This window comes from Eptatretus burgeri, chromosome 4 (assembly GCF_056783735.1).
Source record: "Eptatretus burgeri isolate ZD-2024b chromosome 4, Ebu_testis_v1, whole genome shotgun sequence".
NCBI classification, from domain to species: domain Eukaryota; kingdom Metazoa; phylum Chordata; class Myxini; order Myxiniformes; family Myxinidae; genus Eptatretus; species Eptatretus burgeri.
Window position 1 is genome coordinate 131,064,386 of NC_140964.1, and position 24,198 is coordinate 131,088,583.

The 24,198-nt window shown below is 42.4% G+C and overlaps 1 protein-coding gene across 1 annotated transcript in view; it reads left to right on the forward strand.

The window, feature by feature from the left end:
• Window positions 1-457: 457 nt before the first annotated feature.
• Window positions 458-24,198, forward strand: part of LOC147029127 (uncharacterized) — a 90,354-nt gene continuing 66,613 nt past the window's right edge. Inside the window, exons 1-5 of the mRNA XM_085876581.1 lie at window positions 458-609; window positions 1,829-2,261; window positions 5,301-5,435; window positions 5,573-7,193; window positions 21,927-21,991. Coding sequence (XP_085732707.1) covers window positions 1,841-2,261; window positions 5,301-5,435; window positions 5,573-7,193; window positions 21,927-21,991 — 2,242 coding nt within the window. The 5' untranslated portion in view covers window positions 458-609; window positions 1,829-1,840. The remainder of the gene's footprint in view (window positions 610-1,828; window positions 2,262-5,300; window positions 5,436-5,572; window positions 7,194-21,926; window positions 21,992-24,198) is intronic.

Consider the following 24,198-nt stretch of genomic DNA (forward strand, 5'->3'; position numbering starts at 1 on the left):
CAGGTCACAGATCGAACCTGACCTGACTGACAGATACTCTCCTCCAGTTGCTCTCCTCCTTTAATGCAGTGCCCCTCGACCAGCACAAACACTGGAACTGGTACTCATTTTGCCGACCTCCGAAGAATGACAGGCTGAGTCAATCCCCTGGTGCACTAATTTCAGCGGCCGACGGGGCTTGAACTCAGGACCCAAGGATCCCAAGCCACCACCCGAACCACTGAGCAACACCAGGCGACGAACGAAAGGTGATTGCAAAGAGGTGTCACTCGTCCACAATGAATGGGAGTGGTAAAATGGCCGATCTGTGGCTTCAATCGTTCATACGACACCAATTGGCAAATGAGTCGTCAAATTGCATCGTGGAGATCAGTGAAGAAAAGGACAACAAAAGTGATTACAAGGAAGAGGAAGAAGAATCATTTTCGTTGAGACGAAGAAGAATCATTTTTTTTTAAGAGGAAGAAGAATCATTTTCGTTCAGAGTGAGAAGAATCATTTTCGATCAACAGAAGAAGAAGAAGAAGAACTTCCGGGTGATCTTCGTGTAAACTTGTGTTGTTCCTGTACCTCAGGTCCTCGTGGTGCCGGTGGAACTGATCTGAAGAGGTATTTTCAGAATTATTATTTAATTATCAGAAAGATGTTTAAAACGTGAATTTAAATATAAAATAATTTTCTGTTCCTCGATGTCGGAAATGAAGGGAAGTTAAAGGAGTTTTTATCCAATGTGTGTTGAGGTGTTTGGTTGTTGATTTAATGAGGTGTTTTTCACTCGTTTTGTTTTATTCACCACATTGTTTTGTAATCACTGTGATGAAGACCCTTCAATCCCGGCCGAGAATTGAGAGGAGTCAACAGAAGATTCTCGAATATGCGGTTTATTGTTGCGGCACAGCACTTCCAAGCGAGGTGGCACAGGGACCAACCACAGCAGTCAGACCCAGTACCACACCAAAAGTCACACTACAAGACTTTCATATATAAAACCTATTCCTAGGCGGAGAAAAGCAAGAAACAAAGGTGCAAGTGGGCTTCCCCCCCCTCCCTCCACCTCAGGGGAAGTTTGCCAATCCAATAACTCTCCCACGGTTGGAAGTGGGCTGCGAGACAAAGCTGGCACATATTCATAAACAGCTTTGAGGTCAAAGGCTGGAATTCATAACAGTTGCCTGCTGCACGTTTGTTTCTGGAAAGGACAGGAGCCATGTCGGCTTGCGTAAAATGCATTTTAAGACAGCAAGGACACTGGTTTGAATCCAGACAACTGATTAACGCAATTACCGAATGTTTAAATATGGACCATATGTGGCCAATCAATAAGGACACAGAAAATTCATACCTGACAATTACATCTTCACGAAACTTCCTACAACGATAATTAAACCTCATTCTTCCTTTTAATGACAAAACCACCAGAAACCTTTTATAATTAACTTGTTTATCCAATTTTATCTCCTCACGACGAGGTGTAACGAGGATGCGAGGTACGATTACCTCGTTTACCTGTTCCGTGGGATATTTAACCTTCATAACCTGAATGGAGATGAAAACCTGATTCATGATCCAAAAACTCAACAACATCGTGAGGGTCTAAAATATAACATTCCTCGTGAACCTTCCACGGGCATCAGTGTCAGGTCACTTGGACTCCACAGGGAAATTATTCCGGAATTCTACAACTCCCAAGGAATGTGCTGCACCTTACCTTCTTCGTGTGTGTGTGTGTGTGTGTGTATGTGTTTCTGTGTCTGTGTCTGTGTCCCTTTTGAAGAAAATGACATGGATAACCGTTCCTTTGTTAACATGAGCCTTGTGTCCCTGACAGGTCATCGTTGGAATGGACACCTTCTTGGAATGGCTCCAATCACAAGGTCTGAGAGCAGAAACAGCCCAAGCAGTGATCAATGTACTTGGAATTGAGAATCACAAGGTTCTTCGAGCTTGTACAGACTCCGATTCATTGCGAACAGAGCTCCTCTCTCTCGCCAAAGAGAAATTTAAATTTGCAATGTATGCTGACTTCTGTAAATTTGTGAATTCGTTTTTGAAGCCGCAGGATGTCCAACTTGCAGGCTCTTCTCTGTTGGGAAGTCTGTTCATCAACTTGGAGAATGTTATTCGAGAACTTTCCAGTTTCTCCCAAAAGTTTATTGGATTCCAAAATGTGCAGCTGGAAAATGTTCCTGCTTTCCGAGGAATCGTTTTCAGTGATGTCTGCAACCTCCACGATCAGGATGATGGATTAACACCCAAGTCTGGTATGTCACCATTTTATACACCCTCACATGTCAAGAAATACCTCGATGATGAACCATTCATGTTTTTTTTATTGTAAATTATGGAATCTCTTTTGGAACAATTTTGTGTTGTTGAAGACGTTTCAATTCTCGATCTACAAAGTCAATGTTTTTTTCTTCAAAATCACATTAAATTCCAAAGTGTCCCATGTTTAACATCACCTTTTAAGTTATCCATCCCTCCATTGGGACCGCACACTGTGCAGAGCATTGGTGCTGCCAAATCAGTCTCCTTGGCTGTTGGACACAATCCTGGATGGGTCGCCACTCCAATACAGTAGACCAGCATGCTGGAACTCATTTTGCCGACCTTGGAAGGATAACAAGCACAGTCTACCCCACCTGGTATTAATTCAACAGCTGAGTGGGATTTGAACTCAGGATTCTCGGATCCAAAGCCCACTACCCCAACCACAAAGCCAACACTAGGCATCATTTAAGTTATCCGTGTGCAGTAAGTGGTTTGTTTACCTCTTGTATAGGCATGGACATTGTGAGGGACATCCCATGGGAGAAAGGAATCTGTTAAACAGAAAATGTCGAGGCAGTAAGATGCAGCCTGGATTGAGAGCTCAATCAGGATGGAGCGGAGGCCTCAGATGTTTGAGGTACACACAGTGAGGGACAGGGTCGAAGGTGGTGGGAGGGTGAGAGGCTTGCAGCGTGAGACGGGGGTGGGGTGGGGGGGTATTCTGAGAAGGTGCAGGTGGGAGGGTGTGGGATTGGTGTACTGTGGGAGGGGGTGAGATGGGTAACCTGAGAGGGGCAGTTCTCGTGGGTAGATGAGGATGGGGTGAGGGAGACATGTGCAAGGATGTGGGCTTGTAGTTGATGTTTGGGAGGGCACTGACACAGAGTGGTTTGACACTTCTAAATGAAGTGAATGTGATTTGCTTGTTATGTGCAGACAACCTCCATAAGGTTTTGTCTTCACCAGAAGAAGAACAAGATGAGGAAGAAGAATTAAAAAAAAAAAAACCAACAATATCTTCCGATATTTCGTCACAAGCTGTCACGTCAAATCTGTCATGGACGAAGTTTGTCCATGACGAGAAAATAGTGTATTTACGAAATTACAATATATTAAATGGAATAATCTTTAAACAGTAACGTGAACTTTTATAAACTTAAAACTTGATGTCCGAATATATTTAAAAGTTCATGATAGACTAAAATAACAACAACAACAACAACTTCCGATATTTCGTCACGTGCCTTGACGGAGCCAAGGAGAAAAAAAGAAAATGTGCTTTGACGGAGAAAATAAGTTTCGTGTACGCCAAACATTACCTCGACGTGTTTCGACTTCTGAGTAACTTACAAGTAACGTGTGTGGACATGTGTCAACAATCGCATAACGTGTGTACAACTTATTTCCAGCGTATGCGGAGCGTGTGTCATACGCTGGCATACGTCATTAAATTTTCAGCATGCCTAAAATTTCTCGACGGACTCGTCATACTACGACGTATGACAGCGTGCTTTCAACGTAGACACAACTTACCCATAACGTATTCGACGTGTGCCAGCGTTTTAGACACATTTTTCATAGGTCGGCAAATGCTGGCTAAATCGTCAAGGTGTGATGGTGATGTTGACACTTCGATTTCTCGTGCGGTTATGATTTAAATTGGTTATGATTTAAATTGTTGAGCGTTAGCCTTTCAATAGGCTCCGCCACGTGATCGTCGGCGATACGTGCAGCTCGCTATGCAAAGTTAGACTATCGTTGGGCATAGGTTGTGAATGCCGACAACACGCTAATCATTCGTTGGTACAAGTTATCTAGAAGAAAACGAAACGTTCTGTGTATGTTACTAATATGTTATGCATACGCGCAACTCGTTATGAATACGCAAAAAAACTTTTTTGAAAAAACATCAAAAGTTCAGCGTACCCTATCCTTTTACATACATTTTGAAACGTTGCCATTGCTGGCTAAAACGTCAAGGTGTGACAGGGCCTTTACTCAACTCTCTTCCTCTGGCATCCAAGGCCAATTGTACACATGGCTTCATGACTCGCCTACTCTGGAAGTCAACGTGTGGTACTCAACAGAATCCTTTCATCTCCTCTCCTGCTTGGCTTAAAGTTTAAGGCTGAAGATCACCGGGTCTTTAGTTCAAGCCCAGTTGTGCCGTTTGAGTCCTGTTGAAATACACCACGTGGGTTGCCTCATCCTGTTATTCTTATGAGGTCGGCAAAATGAGTACCAGCTGACTGGTAACATGGGCACTGCATCAGTGCACACCTCCGTTGCTTAGCAACAGCTAAAATACTTTATCATACCTCGTACACTTATTGTGGACTGTACAAAAAAATCAATACCTCCGAAACTGGACCTCTGAGGGACCTGTTTTTTTTGTGCGCAAAGAGAATGTCTTACAGCATCATATAAAAAAAAATCTTTCACGAATAGATAAATGGAATTACTCGGGCTGCCATTTGTTCGTCTCTTTGGAAACATGCCTGAAATTTCACAAAGCGGGTTTCTGGGTGCAAACTAAGAGGGCTGTGATAATCCCATTTATTGTGCTAAATTGATTGAGAGCAAGTACATGAATATCGGCTCGTCGCATCGGCCAGCTTTCCATCTCGAGCGAGCTGCGATGTCACCGACCGGTCAAAAACGAAAATCCGACGGCGCTCACTTACACTTCCTCACTCATCGGCGGTCTTTCGGCGACTGACAGCTTCTGCAGGCGTGAAAATATTCACGCATACAGATTAGGATCTCCCACATACGTGCACCAAACTACGCCTCCCTAGCTTCATTTGTTTATGCACGAAAAATTAAGTTTGGATACTTTTTGAACACACCTCATATATGTATATATGTATATATATTCCTCGTTATGAACACCTCACTTCATCTCCTATACTGGTGGCAGCATTATGGAGCCTCGTTCTAACAGCGGAAGTGATGTCCATTGTACACTGTTTGTTGACCGGATTTATATTTGTCATTGTTTTAAACTTCATGTCCTTCATTATTTTCAGGTGATGTCTTTCCTGTAAATGTGGAATCCAGACAACAGATGGATGCATCTGTCTCAGAAACTTTGAGATTTCATTCCACAAAGGAAGATTCAGATGTTCATTTGACAAATGGCGGTACTGTCTGTTCTGCAACACGTAAGCAGAATCCTTCAAAATTAACATTCAATCTTTTGAATTGAGGGTTTATAAAAATTTTGAAATCGTGAAATTTTTTGCATTTCGGGTTTTACAAAAAAAACCGTAAAATATCTTCTTGTTCTTTGTTTATGTAGAACAATCAAGAAGTCCGATTGGGCAGATGAGGTCCAGAAGCAGCTTGAGAGTGAACAAGATGTTTATTTTGAAGCAACAATCCCAAGAACAAGACTCACGACCTTCAAAATACAAGTGCACATCTGTTGAAAACAGCACAAAGATCAACATTGAATTAAACAAATCCAAAAAGGTTATCGAAAGACAAGTGCATTATAAGTGTAACATCTGCAGTGAAGATTTTACTTCAATGAGGGACATCAAAATACACATGAGGATCCACAGAGGAGAACGCCCACACAAATGCTCTTTCTGTCATAAAGGTTTCTCTCAAAAGGGCCATTTGAATTTGCATATGAGGGTTCATACAGGAGAGCGACCTCACAAATGCTCTGTCTGTGATAAAGGTTTCTCTCATAAAAGTAATTTGAATAAGCATATGAGGATCCATACAGGAGAACGACCTGACAAATGCTCTGTCTGTGATAAAGGTTTTTCTCGAAAAAGTGATTTGAATAGGCATATGATGATCCATACAGGAGAGCGACCTCACAAATGCTCTGTCTGTGAAAAAGGTTTCTCTCAGAAAATTGATTTGAATTTCCATATGAGAATCCATACAGGAGAGCAACTTCACAAATGCTCTGTCTGTGCTAAAGGTTTCTCTCGAAAAGGTCATTTGAATGGGCATATCATGATCCATACAGGAGAGCGACCTCACAAATGCTCTGTCTGTGATAAAGGTTTCTCTCATAAAAGTGATTTGAATAAGCATATGAGGATCCACACAGGAGAGCGACCTCACAAATGCTCTGTCTGTAATAAAGGTTTCTCTCATAAAAGTAATTTGAATAAGCATATGAGGATTCATACAGGAGAACGACCTGACAAATGCTCTGTCTGTGATAAAGGTTTCTCTCATAAAAGTAATTTGAATTTGCATATGAGGATCCATACAGGAGAGCGACCTCACAAATGCTCTGTCTGTGATAAAGGTTTCTTTCATAAAAGTGATTTCAATTTGCATATGAGGATTCATACAGGAGAACAACCTTACAAATGCTCTGTCTGTGATAAAGGTTTCTCTCATAAAAGTAATTTGAATAGGCATATGATGATCCATACAGGAGAGCAACCTCACAAATGCTCTGTCTGTGATCAAGGTTTCTCTCAGAAAAGTGATTTGAATTTCCATATGAGAATCCATACAGGAGAGCAACTTCACAAATGCTCTGTCTGTGCTAAAGGTTTCTCTCGAAAAGGTCATTTGAATGGGTATATCATGATCCATACAGGAGAGCGACCTTACAAATGCTCTGTCTGTGATAAAGGTTTTTCTCGAAAAAGTGATTTGAATAGGCATATGATGATCCATACAGGAGAGCAACTTCACAAATGCTCTGTCTGTGCTGAAGGTTTCTCTCGAAAAGGTCATTTGAATTTGCATCTGAGGATCCATACAGCAGAGCGACTTCACAAATGCTCTGTCTGTGATAAAGGTTTCTCTCATAAAAGTGATTTGAATAGGCATGTGAGGATTCATACAGGAGAGCGACCTTACAAATGCTCTGTCTGTGATGAAGGTTTCTCTCGAAAAGGTCATTTGAATAAACATATGACGATCCATACAGGAGAGCGAAAGTAGAGGAAGTCAGATGGTGGGTTTACGTTCTGGATTTGAAGGCTAACTTTGAAAAGTGGTTTGGCTGAGAGTGAGACCCAAGAGTTTGAGTGACTGAACCTCTTCAAGAGGGTTGTTGAGAAAGTAGATGGGTTTGTGGTTGTAATCCTTGGGGGGGGGGAGGGAGATTGGGGCAGAGAAATATATGTTTGACCAGTTTGTGATTTTTGTCAAAGTCTGAAGAGAGGGAAGAGGCTGCTGTCTTGTCAGGATGAGGGATGTCATGGCAGAGAGTGGAGTCATCAGCAAAGCGACAATGAGGACTTCCCAGAGAGTCAGTGAGATCATTGATTAAGATTAAGAATAAGATGTGGCTGAGAACACTGCAGTGGGGCTACTCCAGCCTTAACAGGGAAAAGAGAAGAAAGGGTTTGTGAACGAAAGTGAAGGAAAGTCAGTAATCAAAGAATGGAGTTTGCTTTGGATCTGACAGGCAGACAATTTGGAGAGTATTGTGGAAAATAACTCAATTTCCACACAGTTGATCGATCAGCATACCAAAGGAAAATCTTTCATGGAAATCTTTCATGACAAACCCAATCATTTCATGGAAAGGAGGAAGAACATTCAATAATTCACTGATACATTCGAATGGACTTCACTGTAACAGAAGTAATCTGTAATCCCTCTTTCCACAATTTGGCATTCCAAAGGGAGGGTGAGACATTTGGCAATTCAACTTCAGGATGAGCTGATAAGCTCTCGTCCAAAGAACGCAAAACTGCAATACCAGCTACTTTGGGTGGGAAGGAGAGTATGACACAATCGCGGCAAAAGTTTGCAGTGTTATCAACCAGGTCACGCTGTTTCTCTGCAACGAGCAAGAACTTTTTTCATAGTAAGTTATTCCTTTTATCAATATGTAGGTCAAAATACTCATGACCTAAATACTTGAGAATACATGAATATACAGCAATTATTTTTCTTCCACAAAAGCAATGTGGGATGCCAGACCACATCGAAAGCTCGAGATTTGCCCACAGAGGAAGAATCCCTGGAAGGATGTGTATCATGTCTCATTGAATGCCTCCACCTATTGTTGAGAGAGTAAAAGCAGCATTTCCAATGCAGAATGACCTGTTCTGAATCCATATTGATGATTTGAGAGGAGGATTTTGGAAAAAAGGTTTCATTTTATGTGAACTGCGATGATAGATTCCATGACCTTGCTGATTATTGGAAGTAAGCTGATTGGTTTGCAGTTAAAGGGATTCCATTTTTGCACCTTTTTGTGCGATGTTGGCTGATTTCCAAGCAGATGGAAGAATACCACTGGTAAATGACAGTGTGAAAAGGGCAGAGAGAGGAAATGCAAGAGCAGCAGAGCATGTTTTAAGGACATGTGAGCTGATGCCGTCTGGTCCAGTTGCAGAGGAAAAGTTACTCGAAACTTCAAGCAAGGGTTGCTGGAAACTTTTACAACTTCTCAGGATGAAAAGACACAGAATCCAGGAGCTGTTCTGTTCTTGTGTATGGCAGCTTGGCTGCCAGGTCGCTCTTATTTTTTGGAGCACAGTTGTGCCCCTCTATACTCGTACACATTTCGCCAAATTCGGAAAGAATGACAGGCTGAGCTGACCTCAACTGGTATTAATTCTGCATCCAGCGGGGCTCGAACTCAGGACGCTAGGTTCCCAAGCCAGCCACCCAAAGCACGAAAGACAACACCAAGCTAATCCAGGAGCAGTTTGTTATGACTGGGTAAGGTGGGTACAGAGAGAGCAGTTGGGGACGCAATATTTTGAAGAAAACACAATGGATTCCATGACCTTTGGAATGTGTTCAGACTCTGACTCTCACGTGCCCTGTGAACCTCCTCTGCTGCTCTTATGGTCCAGGAGCTGAGTTTTTGAGTGCAAAAGTTTGGCTCGGTGCTTTATGGGTGATAATGTCTGGGGAATTCAAATATGCTCGACTTACAAGTGGCAACCCTGGATGAAAATTACACATTTCTTTGTGACCATTGCCCACTCTTTTCCAACAAAATTATGGGGTGGAGCAAAAATAAATAGGCATACCTTGATTGATTTTCATACCTCCAAAACCATAAAACCTTGCAGCCTGAAACTGCAGGCATACTAAGAAAACTCCAAGGAAGTGCAAGAGTGAAAATTGGGTGTTTAGGTTAATTAAAACACCCCTTTTGAAGATAATTAATGGCCTTATTTAATTATATCCTTCATCAGGTGATCCTCGGCCACCTCGCTCTCTGGGTCTAAAGGTGTTTCCTGGGTAACCTCACTGGAGTCTGAAGCCGTCATGTTTTTTTGGCCTGTTCAACCACACCTTGACTTGGAACAGGCTGCAAAGATTTCTTAATGATTAAGTTTCCCACCCCCCCACCCCCCTCCCCCCCTCACTCTCCTCACTCATATCAAATGCTGTTCATCATTGCTATAAATCGCCATGTGCATCACTTTTTGTAAGTACTGTAGTTTTCAAATTCGGAGCATGGAGTGATTTCATACATTATATGATACGATTTTCCACGATCGACTCTCACTGACTAATTAAGGTATATCATTGAAATATTACTTCGGTTTTGAGGATTGGATATCATCCGGATTAAATAAGTGTCGAAATCTGTTGTGAAATCTGATAATTTAATGAAATAACGAGTCGTGTAACGAAGCCGATATACCTCTTTACTTTAAGCAAGCAAGGCTATGTTCCTTCTGCCAGACATAGACAAGAAAATGTGAAATTTCCAAAACATTAAACTTATCTTTTTCTCCTGTTTGGAGAATTATATTGAGGACACAAAAAATTTCGGAATTTGCCAAAATTTACAAGCTTCATTGAGCTATCCAATTTAATGCATTCACTGCTGGACCTGATGCACCCTGTCCGCCAGATGGACTGCCTCTCCATAACATCTCGCAGATCTGTGTCTATATTTTCGGAGGTTTCGTGAAGTGCTTTACAGGGAGTCAAAGCAAATCGGTAAAAAAATAATAGCGGACGTCTGAAAAAAAACAGTGATAACGTTTGCGCGGACCACCAACTGATGTACCAGGTGACACTTGTACAGACGAGCAGGCAAACTGGTGGATTTTTTGCAATGTTTATTTAATTGGTGATTGACCTTTACAATGTCTCCAGGGTTGTTCTGCATCAAGTTGTAACTTTTGTGGATAAAGTCGTGATGTGAATGAATTCATGATTTCTTTAACTGCTGCGTGCATGTTGAAGAACGGCTTCAAAGTTAAAGGGATCCATTATGGTGTGCAGCGACAGCCTGGCCAACCATTCCTAATCAACCATTTGATTGTAGTGCTTGCATGAGTGCTTAAGCCACTTGCCGAATGCCTGTTGTCGATGGTAAATAATAAAGTTTGTGAACATATCCTTGAAACGTCAAGATAAATGCAACATTGTTTTTTGGTGAAAGCGACTCAAGGTTTCTGGGTTGTTTACAGTTAGTACTGTTGTCGGTAATCACACTGACTCCAACCTGTTGATTGCCAAAAAATTGCTGATGTCAGCCGTGTGTGTGTGTGTGTGTGTGTGTGTGTGTGTGTGTGTGTGTGTGTGTGTGTGTGTGTGTGTGTGTGTGTGTGTGTGTGTGTGTGTGTGTGTGTGTGTTATTGTGTGTGTGAGAGTGCGAGTGTGTGCGTGCCTGCATGCGTTGTCCCTTTGGCATAACATACTCTTTGTGCTTACTCCTTCACCCCAATCTCTCTCACTCCCCCATCCTTGTTCCACCCCCCCTCCCAATATATTTCAGTTCCCTTCTCTTGCATCCTTTCTCTTTCGCTCTGTCTCTGGGCATATCTAAGCGGTGGTTATGTCTGGACGGTGTTTGTCTCTGGACAGAAACGCCCAGAAATGCCATTGTTTATGGCTTTATTTCAAATTCCTCACATGTCATAACCTCTTGAATCTCTTGGTCTCAGCCAAGTTTCATAATTTAATCTGCTTTATTGACTTCAGCAGGAGCCCAACTGCTAAAAAAAAAAAAAGTGTTCATTTGTCAAATTCGGATATCGCTTGCCATTCTGGGCATCTCCTGGTACACGGTGTTGATATAACCAATCTTCAACCGCTTGCCAGCAAGCCATTCCTTATCAACCATTACATGGGAGTGCTTGCTTGAGTTCTAAGTCACTTGCTGAGCATGCAACAACATTCGTACTGTCACTAAATATGTTGATCGACTTAAACAAAGTTCAGGGTCCTTTCCCCTGCGTTTGGCCGTGCGGTGCCTTGGGCGGTGAGTTTGTGGATGGTTCGCTCGCTGAAAATGTACTGTTTTCTGATTTGGTTTTCTGTTTAATCCTCTATCATTATACGACCCGTCACTTCGGCATAGATACATACAAAAAATTTTACGTTTTTTTTTTTTTTAGTTTTTTTCATTAGTTTCGTTGGAGTGCTTGCTTGAGGTGATACGGCAGCTCGGTTCTCCATGGGGACATTTCCAGAGTTATGAATGCAAAATAATTGGATCATTACAATGCCTAAAAATGTTTTCAGTTGTTGCAAAGTAATGAATCACCACTTCATGGCAGGATAGCCGAGAGGTACACATGCTTGCTCTGAGTTATCTCGCCTGGGTTTGAATCTCGACCCAGCTATAAACTGTCATCCCGGTGTTTCATCGGCAGAATGATTCATCAATGTGTGTGCCATCTCACAGATTGACATTAAACTGGACGTCACATCTGCTGGAATTCCCCCTCTCCTCTCCCCCTCCCCATTCACCCCAACCCCTCTCTCCTCCCCTTTCTCTCTCTCCCTCTCTCACCCTTATTCCTGATCCCCTACCCCTCTGTTAAGGGAATGGTTGAAGAATGATGGTTTAGTTTTGAATTTGAAACTGCTTCATGGTAATGGTGAAAAAAGACTAAGGATTGACAAACAACCAAGAACAAGAAAGATGTGCACAGCACTATACTTACGAAATCCATAAAGCAAATTCGACCTTCCCCGATTGTGTTGCATGTACAAATCAGTTTTGTGGTGAACCGAGCGGAGGGGTGAAAATATTGCTGCATGTGTGGGCATACATGCAGGCAGGCCTTTGATGGAGAGGTGGATGGAGGTATGGAACCATTGTTTCAAATGCTGCTGCCCGATTTTATATGGAACTCGGCAGTTAATAAGATGATGTTGCTGTTTGGGGGCATTTTATCGCCATTCCCTTCCCCTCATGCTGCCTTCCCTTCCCTTTCCTTCTCTTTGCACTGTCCTCCCTTCCCTTCCCATCTCACTGCTTTCCCTCCCCCTCCCCTCATGCTTCACTCCTCCCAAACCCCCTCCCCTTCTACCCCTGTTGATATCTCATGGTGGTATCCGTGTGCTGTATTACTACACTGTTTTAACGTACCCCATTTTGTTCAATTCTGTACTACCCCTCCCGCCTTTCTCCACAAGTCCCACAACCAAACCATCCTCGCTCCCACCTACCTCCCGGTGTGTATACCATGTTTTGTGAGGCGTCGCTCTTCCCACCGTCGCTCTTCCTTACTCATTCCCTGTTATTAGCTCATCAATTCCTTGTCCCTTCTTGTCCTCCCCCCTTCATCTACCCTCCCTCCTTTCTATCCCCCCTTCCTCTTTTTCTGTCCCTCCTCTCTCCTCTCTCTCTCTCTCCTTCCTCCCCCCCCCACACCTGATATACCCATAAGCAAAGTGACAGGTTGTATTTCCTAGTTTGGTCATGAAAGGTTAAAATGTCACAAAATATGGACACTGCTGAAATTGGCACAATACATGGAAAGAAGTCAACATAAAATGGATTATTGATATTTTCACAATTCTCACAGCTTTAATTGCCAGAGGAAAGACCAAGAAACATTTTCATATCTTCTGCACCCACGTAAATAGCTTTACACACCATAAATTCGAAAGTCATGTTAATTGTGGATGACAGAGTTTATTTTCGTAATGGAGTGGAGCAAATATAAACAAGAAAAAGAGCAGATACTGGAGACCCTCACCAGGACTTTTTTTTGGCACTTGCTTACTGGTGTGTTTTATAATTAATGAGAAGTGCACTCTGTGGAGCGCATACCCCTGCCATACAATGCCTAATTGAGTAGAGCATATCAGGGCCAATAATTTTTTGAAATATCATGCTCTGTATCGTTTTCAGCCCCATCTCTCTCATGAAAAATCACTTTAAAAATTAAAAAATTCTTGCATCCGGATTTTCACCAAAATCGAATCAATTCGTCCTCATCACACAACCAACTTGTCCACCAAGTTTCAAAGGAATCCATCCTCAATTTTCTGAGATCGTGATATATATTGTTTCAACCCTTTCTCTCAATGGTGAAGAATCACTGAAATAATTGTCAGATCCGAATCTGGATCTTCCCCAAAATCTAATTAATTTATCCTTGTTACACCCCCAACCTGTCCACCACATTTCATCCAAATCAGTCCTCAACTTTGAGATACCCTGCACCCAAACAAACAAGACAGACGTCGGGCAGAGCATGATCGTTGCGAAATCCGTCAAACAGATTTGACCATAAAAAATAATTGGTGGTGAAATTAATTGATCTGATATGCAAATCCTCTTCAAATTTCATGTCAATCGGATGAAAGTTGAGGATTTTAGGAAATTGACAAAGTTGTTGACCTTTGGCCGATGTTGATCTTTTGACCTCAAATAATAGGTTTCTTCCCAATTACGAACTCCAGCAGGAGGTGAAGTTTCGTGAAAATCCTTTTAAAATTGTGACCTGTAGGTGATTGACGTTCAGACAAAATAATGCTATCAACCAACTAATACACTCATGTGCAGACTCAGGGCTTGCTGGATGCATCATTGGTTAAGACCGTGACTATGCCGCTGATGCAGTGCCCCAATTACCAGAGCACTGGTGCTCATTTTGCGAACCTCCGAAGGATGACAGTCTGAGTCAACCCCACCTGGTGTTAATTCAGTGGCCAACAGGGCTCGAACTTTGGATCCGAGCATCCCAAGTCATCCACCCCAACCGCAAAGCCAACACCAGGCTTCAGCCAACCAATATAATTGAAAAAGCTTTGATTTTCTCAAGTAACATACAATCAAACTCAAAATCACTTGCAGAGAGAGAGAATTGGTGAAACAAAACCAATCATTTAAGATCTCCCACACATTTTTCTGTTGAGAAAAAAAAAATGAAATCATTAATTTAAAATATAAATAAATAAAATTTGACCTGTGTTGATATTTTGGCCAATGATAACCTCAAAAACAATTGGTGCTTGAATTCGGTGACCTGATCTGTAAATCCTCTTCAAAGTTCAAGTCAATTGGATGAAAAAGTTATTCAACAGCAACAGATATTTTTCAAGTGGTGTCAAACTTCTTCCAGGAAAATGAACTTTTGTGGGACTCACTGGTACGGGTGTGTACTGATGGAGCTCCGGCCATGCTTAGTTTGCAATCTCGTTTCATAACAAGAGTGAAAGAAAAAAGTCCATCTGCTCTCGGTACGAACTGCATCCTTCATTGTGAAGCCTTGGCATCCAGAACTCTACCTGCTGAAATGAGGGATGTCATGAACCTGGCTATCAAGGTAGTCAACTTCATCAAAGATGGAGCCTTAAACAGTCGTCTCTTCAAACAGCTGTGTGTGGATATGGATTCTGAACATCAAGCCTTGGTTGTCCACACAAACGTACGATGGCTTTTGAAGGGAAACATGCTTGGACGGCTTTATGAACTACGACAAGAAGTGGCAACATTTCTAGATTCGCAGCAGAAAGTAGATCTTGACAAGTTCCAGTCTGAAAGATTTTTGCTGTCTCCAGCTTACCTGGTGGACATCTTTGAAGTGCTGAAAGCCATCAACCTCAAACTCCAAGGGAAAAAACATCAACATAATCATGCACCATGACGTTATTCGAGCCTTCATTGCCAAACTCGACCTCTGGAAATGTCGAATTCAGGATAGAAATACAGATAGTTTTGTGAACTTGGATTCTGCTCTCATTCACAGTTATCTTTATTCTGAATGAAAGAAACAAATAATTACTCATGTGACTGAATTGAAAGCAGAATTCATCAGATACTTTCCTGATATAAATGAGAAGCGTGAAGCCTGGAAATTCATTCGGATCCCATTTCAATGTGAAGTCGCTGATATTTCAGACGAAGTGCAAGAGGAGTTTCTTGAGTTAAAGTTCAACGCCTCTGCTGAAGAATTCTTCAAAAACTGTATCTGGAGACGTTCTGGGGCACGTACCTTCCTGTTTACCCTTTGATCTCACATCAAGCTCTTCGGAGTCTGTCAATGTTTGGATCAACGCATCTCTGTGAAGCTGCATTTTCCACGCTTGTTGCTGTCAAGACCAAGTACAGAAACAAGCCGAACGTTGAAGGGGACTTGCGTTGTGCTCTCTCTGGCATTCGACCATTCATTCAAGATCTGGAAGCTTAGAGGCAATGTCAAGTATCTCATTAAATGTCATCTTATTAAATATGCTCTGTATGAGTGTTGCTTATTCAGAATTCTTTGTTCAACAAAAAGACGAAAAAAACATGCATTTTTCCAGGTTTTCCTTTTAATTCAGGAGGGATTTTTTTAATCCTTTGGTTGAAAACGTGAGAGGTTATAGTGGGAGGGGGGGTGGGGCGTGGAGGCAAGGACCAACAACTCGAGGGGGTGTAGTGGTAAAATGGTGAAGAACCCCTGTCCTATGTTGAGCTTTTGGCATATGATCACCTCAAAAATAATTGGTGGTTGAATTCAATGACGAAATACGAAAATCCTCTTCAATTTTCAAGTCGATCTGATGGAAATTGATAATTTTAGAAATGCGGCCTATGATGACCTCAAGAATAGCAAGTGATTGAAGAATTCAGTGACCTGATATTTAAATGTTCTTCAAATTTCAAGTCTATGGATTGAAAATTGACAATTTTAGAAATGTGGCATATGTTGACCTCAAAATAATACTTGGGTGAATTCAGGAACCTGATATGCAAAATAATCTTCAAATTTCAAGTCAATCAGATGAAAATTGAGGATTTTAGAAATTTGAGAAAGTTGTTGATCTTGAGCCTTTGATGACCTTTTTACCTCAAAAATAAATAGGATTCTGTCAGATCACGAACTCCATCAGTTGGTGAAGTTTCATGAAGATCGGTTTCAAATTGTGACCTGCAGGCGATTACAGGTAAGCGGTGAGACAAACAAACAGAAGCAATCAACATACTTATAAAACGTGTTTTTCTTTTCCAAGTAACGAAGTGAACCGGTCATCGCACTTGGCAAAAAATTGTTTTTGCCAAATTCCAAACAAACAAACTCACTTGAACCGATCAAAATACTTCACTAATTTTTTTTCGCCAAGTAACAACCAGACAGATAGAGGTGAAAACGTAACCTCGTTCAACTTTCAGTGGCAGAGGTTAAGCCTGGTGTTGGTTTAGCGTTTCGGGTGGTTGGCTTGGGATCCTAGCATCCTGAGTTTGTGCCCTGTTGGCTGCTGAATTAACACCAGGTGGTGTCGACTCAGCCTGTCATATTTCCGTGGTCAGCGAAATGACCACCAGTGTACTGGTAGATGGGCACAGCATCAGCGGCACAGCCACGTTCCAATAAATGATAGCGACCCGACACACAGCTACTTTGCTGATAATGATAGCTACCTGTCAATGATAGCTGCTGTCGAACAAATTCTCAATTCCTCCTGTGCATTTGAGTCAATTATTAAAAACAAACAAACACAAACATATCGATTTGCAAAATTTCAGAGGCGCTTCAATAAGCAACACAATTTTACTCTGATTCTGAAGTACATAGGAATATTGAATTCTAATGTAGTATTCAGTGAGCCAAGGTCTGTTTACCCTCCAGACATTCTGACGCCACAGCTGACACGTTGCGGGTTGAAGGTGGAAATCATTCACAGCTTTGCGGCAGTAGTCATCTGGAGGTCAGCTTACTTTTGAAGGGCAAAGGAATATTTCTCACCTGAAGGTTGACAGGAGGTTGAAAAAATAATTATATTCAGGGATCAGAGTGGGTGAAATCATCCTCGGGACCAAATGATGTCAAGGCTGCAGCCCTTTGGGTGCTGAGATGGATCACACATGGCTTCTTGGTCCGGAGGTTAGAAAGTCAGCTCGCATTGAAAAGGCCAGGGAAAGATTTATAATCTGAAGCTGACAAGAGTGATTAAGACATCTGGATTTCTCCAAGGGCAAACAATCCATTGAAGCTGGAGTGGTGCTTCCATGCAGACTTTCAGATGCCAATGTAATTGTTTTTTTTTTGAGAATCCCTTAATAGGCAGAATAAAATCAAATAATAGGGGATTCTATAATACTGGATAATGATTAAAGATTATTTGAAAGGTCCATCTCTTTTGGGGAAAAAGGGGCACTTCTTCACGAGGCAGATTGTCAAGGCAGCAGCAGGCTTTACTCGGCAGCTTGCTGGTACACTTTGTCGGAGTGGTGACCTGTCCAGGATTGTGCCCAATAGCCAAGGAGACTGCGTAAGCAGCACCAACGCTCTGCACAGGTATGGTCCCAATCTCCTCTCTCTGTTTATTGGGCAGATTGATCATCTTCCAACACAGAAAATAGATAGAAGGTCATTTAAGATGTGAATATATTGTTGCGAATTCGCGCCCGCCGGCGTGCGAGCGGCCACGTAACTCGAATCGCGGCACGTCGCCCACCGGACGGACAACTCCGTCGTGACCCTCTCGGACTAACGCCGGGAACTAGTCACAGGTGGGACTTTCGGCCTCACCACGATCGTGCCAATCGGCCCCGCTCGTGGGATAGGGTTGTTCGCCAAATTCGACCTACCTAAGTTCCCACACGGAGGGTAGACCGGGCGATCGCACCTCGCCGCAGGTCGACCCCGGACACGGGCCACTTAAGCGACCCGTTCCGTACTATCGGGATAACCGAGCGGTGTTATCGTCAACCTCGACGGTTCCGATTAATTATCGGGCGTATTTAGCCCACTACCAACCCTTTCCGTGAAGTAAGATGGAGATTCAATTAAAGAAAAGACGAAGCGAAACGGGAAAAACAGTTCAACATAAGGCATATTTATTCCACGGCACACGGATAGCACACATATACAATTACAACAATTATGCACCAAAAGCAATTGCAAAAGAAACACAACAATGCAGATCTACTACCGACTACGCGAGCACACGGCAACACTTACACAGTTTTACTTTACAGACGGCGCCGACAACACATATACTCAAAAGCAAAAGAAAAGGGCCACCCTCAACGACCAGGGGGCAGACGTGGTCTGTGGGCGCGAGACCGGGCGGAGCCTACCCGTCTTGTGATGAGCCGCAAATGTCGCGGCGGTGCCCCGACTCCGCGCTCCTCCGCGGGTTTCGTTGGCACTGATTGGAATGGGGTGGGAACGGGGCCCCTTTCCGCACTATCTCAGCAGGGGGGGGAAGGGGGGAATTGTTGATGCTCTGGGGAAAGAGGATAGCGGGCTTGCTTGGGTCCCGTGACGAGCGACTCCACTGCAACCTCGACCGCGCTCCCGGCTTCACCTCTCTGCAGCTCCCCAACAGACTCCGAACCCCGACAGACCGACTCTCCTCCAGACTCGTCTTGACTGCTGCTTCCACACTCCACCGCCGCCACACCTCTCCAACTCGCCCGAGCCCAAAACTCTGACTGCCTCCAACTGCTTCCGACCCAAAACTGACTGAATTCGCCCCGCGCTCGGCGCTTTATAGTACGGCAGGAGAACCCATATGCAAATTTCCGGATCAGGATGAGCTCGGGGGCGGAGCCACGCTCGCCCATTGGACGGAGGAAAAGTGGGCGTGAACCTCCCCTGATCCCCGAATTTGCAAATATCGATTCTACTCCGACGCGCCTGGAGGCGGGGCCAAATCGCCCCGCGCTCGCTGATAGGACGGAACAGAAGTGGGTGTGTATCATTCCTGATCCGACTTTTCCTCAGAAAGGCCGCTTTTTGCACCCGCGGCTCAGCGCGCGTCCCGCACGAGGCCAGGACAGCCTGACGCTCAGCGTTCACAAGTGGTGCGGGAATGGCCGCAGAAGGAGAAGAGGTGAGGGTGGTGGAGGGTTTTTTGTGGTGGTTTATGGCCATGGCGACGCTTGGAATGGTGGTGATGCGATGTTTGCGAGAGCGAGTTGTGAAGGTAAAGGTCGTGGCTGTTGGCGTTGTTGTGAAGCGGCGTTGCGGTTGGTGGTTGTTGTGTGATGGAGGTTGAGATGTGGTTGGCTCAAAATGAAGATAGAACAGAAAAACGGCTATCTTAAAGGGTCGCAGCCTGAATTAATCACATTTATTCCCTCTAAACAACGGGTTTGGGCTAACTACACATGTACTTACAGAGATATCTCACCTACGGGACCTGAATGGTGGTTTGCGAATTTCCTCAACCACAACAATATATTATTAAAATAGATGCATGTACAAGCACATATAATTGTAATAATCATGTCTTATTTTAGTACATTTTTCATGAAAGGGTTACACCAATACATTAACTTTTCAATCAGGTTTAACTGGCAACATTTTATTATTATTCTTCGTGTTATTATTATTATTGGTGTTATTATCATCCCCCTCAAACCCGATATGCTAATTTTGGAGAAATTTGCATCGACACTGCCACACTTGAGAACAGAAGTAAAAACTAGAGGCGGAGCACTCGGAAGAGTGCAAAACCTCTGCCGCCAATACTGCGAGGTCACTCAAGTGAACCTGATATCCTATTCATTCAATTTGACGTCAACAGTGCTCACAGAGTTATAGTTTGCAACTTTCCCTTTTAATTTTAACTTTTACATACTCAATTCATTCGTCATAACTAGATTCCTTGAGACAGAAATTGATTTTACGTGGGTATATCGACCTGAAGTTCCAAAATCAGCCGCAATTATAATTTTGGCATGTTTTTTTTTGTTGGAAATCACTTATAACATGTAGCAATGCAAAAAAAATCGAAAATTTGTTGAAAAAAAATTTGAAAAATTCTTTTTTCTCGAACAACTTCTTTTTTTTGGGGGCTGGGGGGGTGGTTGGAATTCACTTAAACATGTAGAAATGCAAAAAAAAGAAATCGAAATTTTGTTGAAAAAAAAGTTGCAAAGATTTTTTTCTCTAACAATTTTTTTTGGGGGGCGGCGGGGGGGTTGGAAATCACTAAAAACATGCAGAAATGCAAAAAAAAAAAATTTCAAATATTTTTTCAAATTGGCCGCCATAGCGGCCATATTGGATTTTGGACCAAGTCCAAAATCTAATGGCATGATCCTTGGACCAGACCTAACCCCCCTACCATGTTTCGTCGAAATCCGTCGAGGAGTTTTTCCGTAATACTGTTCACAAACAAACAAACAAACAAACAGAAAGGGGTGAAAACAGTAACCTCCATCCATCTTCAATGGCGGAGGTTAACAAGATACAAATCCATTTTTTCCAAAAAACAAGGTGCAGTCATTTTAAGGGGGTAATTTTTAGTTTATAGTCTCATTATGAAGAGGCAACCATTGTATGTTTTGATTGTTATGATTGCCATACCCAGTTCTGTATACTGTCAGTTATGTAGCCGACAATTACATTACAACTTTGACTTTATAATTTATGGTGTGTAAAGCTATTCATATGGGTGTAATCCATGAAAAATGTTTCTTCATCTTTCCTCTGTAAAATAAAGTTGTTATACTGTGAAAATATCAATAATCTCCTTTGTGTTGAATTTTTCCGTGTATTGTACCAATTATCAGCAGTGTCCGAATTTTGTGACCTTTTCACCTATGATGTCCTAATTCGTGACCTCATTGAGATAGTGATTAAATCGTCTGAAAGAGGGTTTAAACACGATCAATTACTGCGGTCATGTGTAATCCTATGTTTAAAAACAAGGCCAAATGTGTCCAAAAGCAGCATCCTAAAAGGTTTGTCCACTAATAAAAAAAATTAAAAATAAAAAAAACCCAACAACAACTTCCGATATTTCGTCACGTGCCTTGATTAAGCCAATAGCGAAACCCGTCATAATGTATTTACGTATTTACGATATATTGTGTTTTTACGAAATAAATAATGTCTTCTTCTTCTTCTTCTTTCGGCTGCTCCCGTGAGGGGTCGCCACAGCGGATCATCCGTATGATCCGCATAGTGATTTGGCACATGTTTTACGCCGGATGCCCTTCCTGACGCAACCCTGGTCGCCTCTTACGACACAGGGATAAGGTACACCTATTTTAACCGGGATATACACCGGCCCAGTATACTGGTACTCATTTCACCGACCTCGGAAGGATGACAGGCTGAGTCAACCCCCTGGTGTATTAATTCAGTAGCCCAACGGGGCTTGAACTCAGGACCTCTTGGATCCAAGCCGCTGCCCTAACCACTGCGCCAACACCAGGCTCTACGAAATAAATAATGTATTTACGAAATTACAGTCCGATAAATGGAATAATCTTTAAATAGTAACGTGAACTTTTCGAAACTTTAAAGCAAATGTCCGAATATATTTAAAAGTTCATGATCGACGCTCTCAAAAGGTACCGTCTATGTGAGGATGTGTACATGTGCTCAGTATTTAAGGAGATCCGGATCTTTTATATACAAGAGCCGAGTCCTAGAGATTAAGGTTTTGTCTTCACAAGAAGAAGAAGAAGAACGCCGAGCTCTCTATGAGCAGCGTTCGCTACGTGAGACGCTGCTAATAAAATGAGTTATGCCATTTATGTTTGTTCTGCCCCATAGTTGGGTCATATATGGTGGTTCCGTGACCGTTGAAAACAATGCAAAACATGTGAGAGTGGTGATGGGTGTGACTTCTTAAGAATTTTTTTCTGTATGAAGGCCAAGTAGTTTGCACGCATCACATGCATTGTTAAGGAGTCATGATCTGGTGGGAGGCACATGGTGAACTTCTTCTTTGAGTTTTTCCACTTGACTGCTCTTGCCTCTGCTAAAGTTGAACTCTTCCTATCAGAATAGATATACTTTATGACAAATTTGATCATATCTCTCAATACAGCATCTGTGGCAGGTATACTTTCCCCACACTTCTGCAGTTGGTGGCGTGCTTCTTCATGACTCACAATTCGATCATATACTTGTTTCTTCCCATGACCATAAAAGCCAGAATTGCTGTCACATCCACTGAGCACATGAAGTGGTATGATTACTTCTGCAACTTCATCATTACAGAGAGAGTGGCAGAGGAGGACTTTCTGCTTCTTTTTAACCTCCACCATCGAAGATGGATGGAGGTTACTGTTTACGGAAAAACTCCTCAACGGATTTCGACGAAACTTGGTGGGGGGGGGTTAGGTCTGGTCCAAGGATCATGCCATTAGATTTTGGACTTGGTCCAGAATCCAATATGGCCGCGATGGCGGCCAATTTGAAAAAAAAATTTCGATTTTTTTTTTTTTGCATTTCTTCATGTTTTAAGTGATTTCCACCCCCCCCCCAAAAAAAATTGTTAGAGAAAAAAAAATTTTGCAAATTTTTTTTCAACAAAATTCCGAATTTTTTTTTTGCATTTCTACATGTTATAAGTGATTTCCAACAAAAAAACATACCAAAATTATAATTGCGGCTGATTTTGGAACTTCAGATGGATATACCGACGTAAAATCAATTTCTGTCTCAAGGAATCTAGTTATGATGAATGAATTGAGTATGTAAAAGTTAAAAGTAAAAGGGAGAGTTGCAAACTATAACTCTGTGAGCACTGTTGACGTCAAATTGAATGAATAGGATATCAGGTTCACTTGAGTGACCTCGCAGTATTGGCGGCGGAGGTTTTGCAATCTACCAAGTGCTCCCCCTCTCGTTGATACATGGAAGACCATCTGTATTATGTGTATGTACAGGCTGCATACGTTTCACATCAGTATCTTCACTGTCTATCATGATGGCCTCTGTGTAGCCAGCATCTCTCAGTGCCCCATATATGGTGAACATTGCTGTGTCTGCTTCAGACTGTTCACACTTGAAGTGACAAACCTCCTCACCAGTTTTTAGGTTAGTGCATCTGTTTCCCACACAATAGATTAGAATTTGTGGGACTTGCTGAGAGACTTTAGAAAATGCATCCTTGAGGAAGTTTTGCAGTCGCTGCTTGTTACATTCTCCACACATAATGGTCTTGAACTCTGTGAGTGATGGAAAGGAATCAGCAAACTTCATGAAAACATTGGGTTCTGTGCCTTGTGCCATTGTTCGTTGTTGTCGTTCAGTATTTGATGCTGTAAGACAAACAGTATGGGTCATTGACACACATGATGGTCTCTGCAGAGGAGTGCCTTGACAACACAATCTTGACTATCTTTTCAGCATATTCTGTCCATAAATATTTGGTCTCGTCCCCCTTCTCACGATCTTCCGTGGTTGGTGTTGCAGCAGACATGTTTCTCCTCGGCGAATGAATCACAAGCAAGGCCAGCTCATAGTCGGGTGGTAGGAAGGGTGAATCACCACCGGAAGAGGGACAAATTTTCATCCAACTTTTCTTGACCAGTTTTTTGTGTAGATTAAAAATATGAAAGGTGATCAGCCAGGTTCGGGGGCTTTTCCGAGATATTGCGGGTCAAATGTCAACCGTGGTCAAATTTAGGCAATTATGAGTTTTTACTATAAAACTGATTCTGAAAGCTAAAATACTCTGTATTTATGGCTCGTTTCTACTTTCAAGTGTCTAATCTTTAGCAAAACAGAAAATCAAATCATTTTAGGGCTGACCTTAACTCGAAGTTCAAAGGTCAACAAATAACAACCATGAAAAAAACAGATAAGATTCCTAAAACTGGTCTATGTTGCTGAAAATTGTGATCAATGTTTCATCTAAGCTAAAATAGAAGAACGGGCACCCCTGCCCATTTTCCCACCCATGTGTCCTTGTGGGGTCCCCCAGGGGCACCTCCGAGCCCCCATAACGTTTTCAAAAAATATTGTTTTTTTTTAAATTGCAAACAATTTCAAACTGGTAAAATAGCCTGAAGTCTGTGTAAAAAACGCTTTAAAC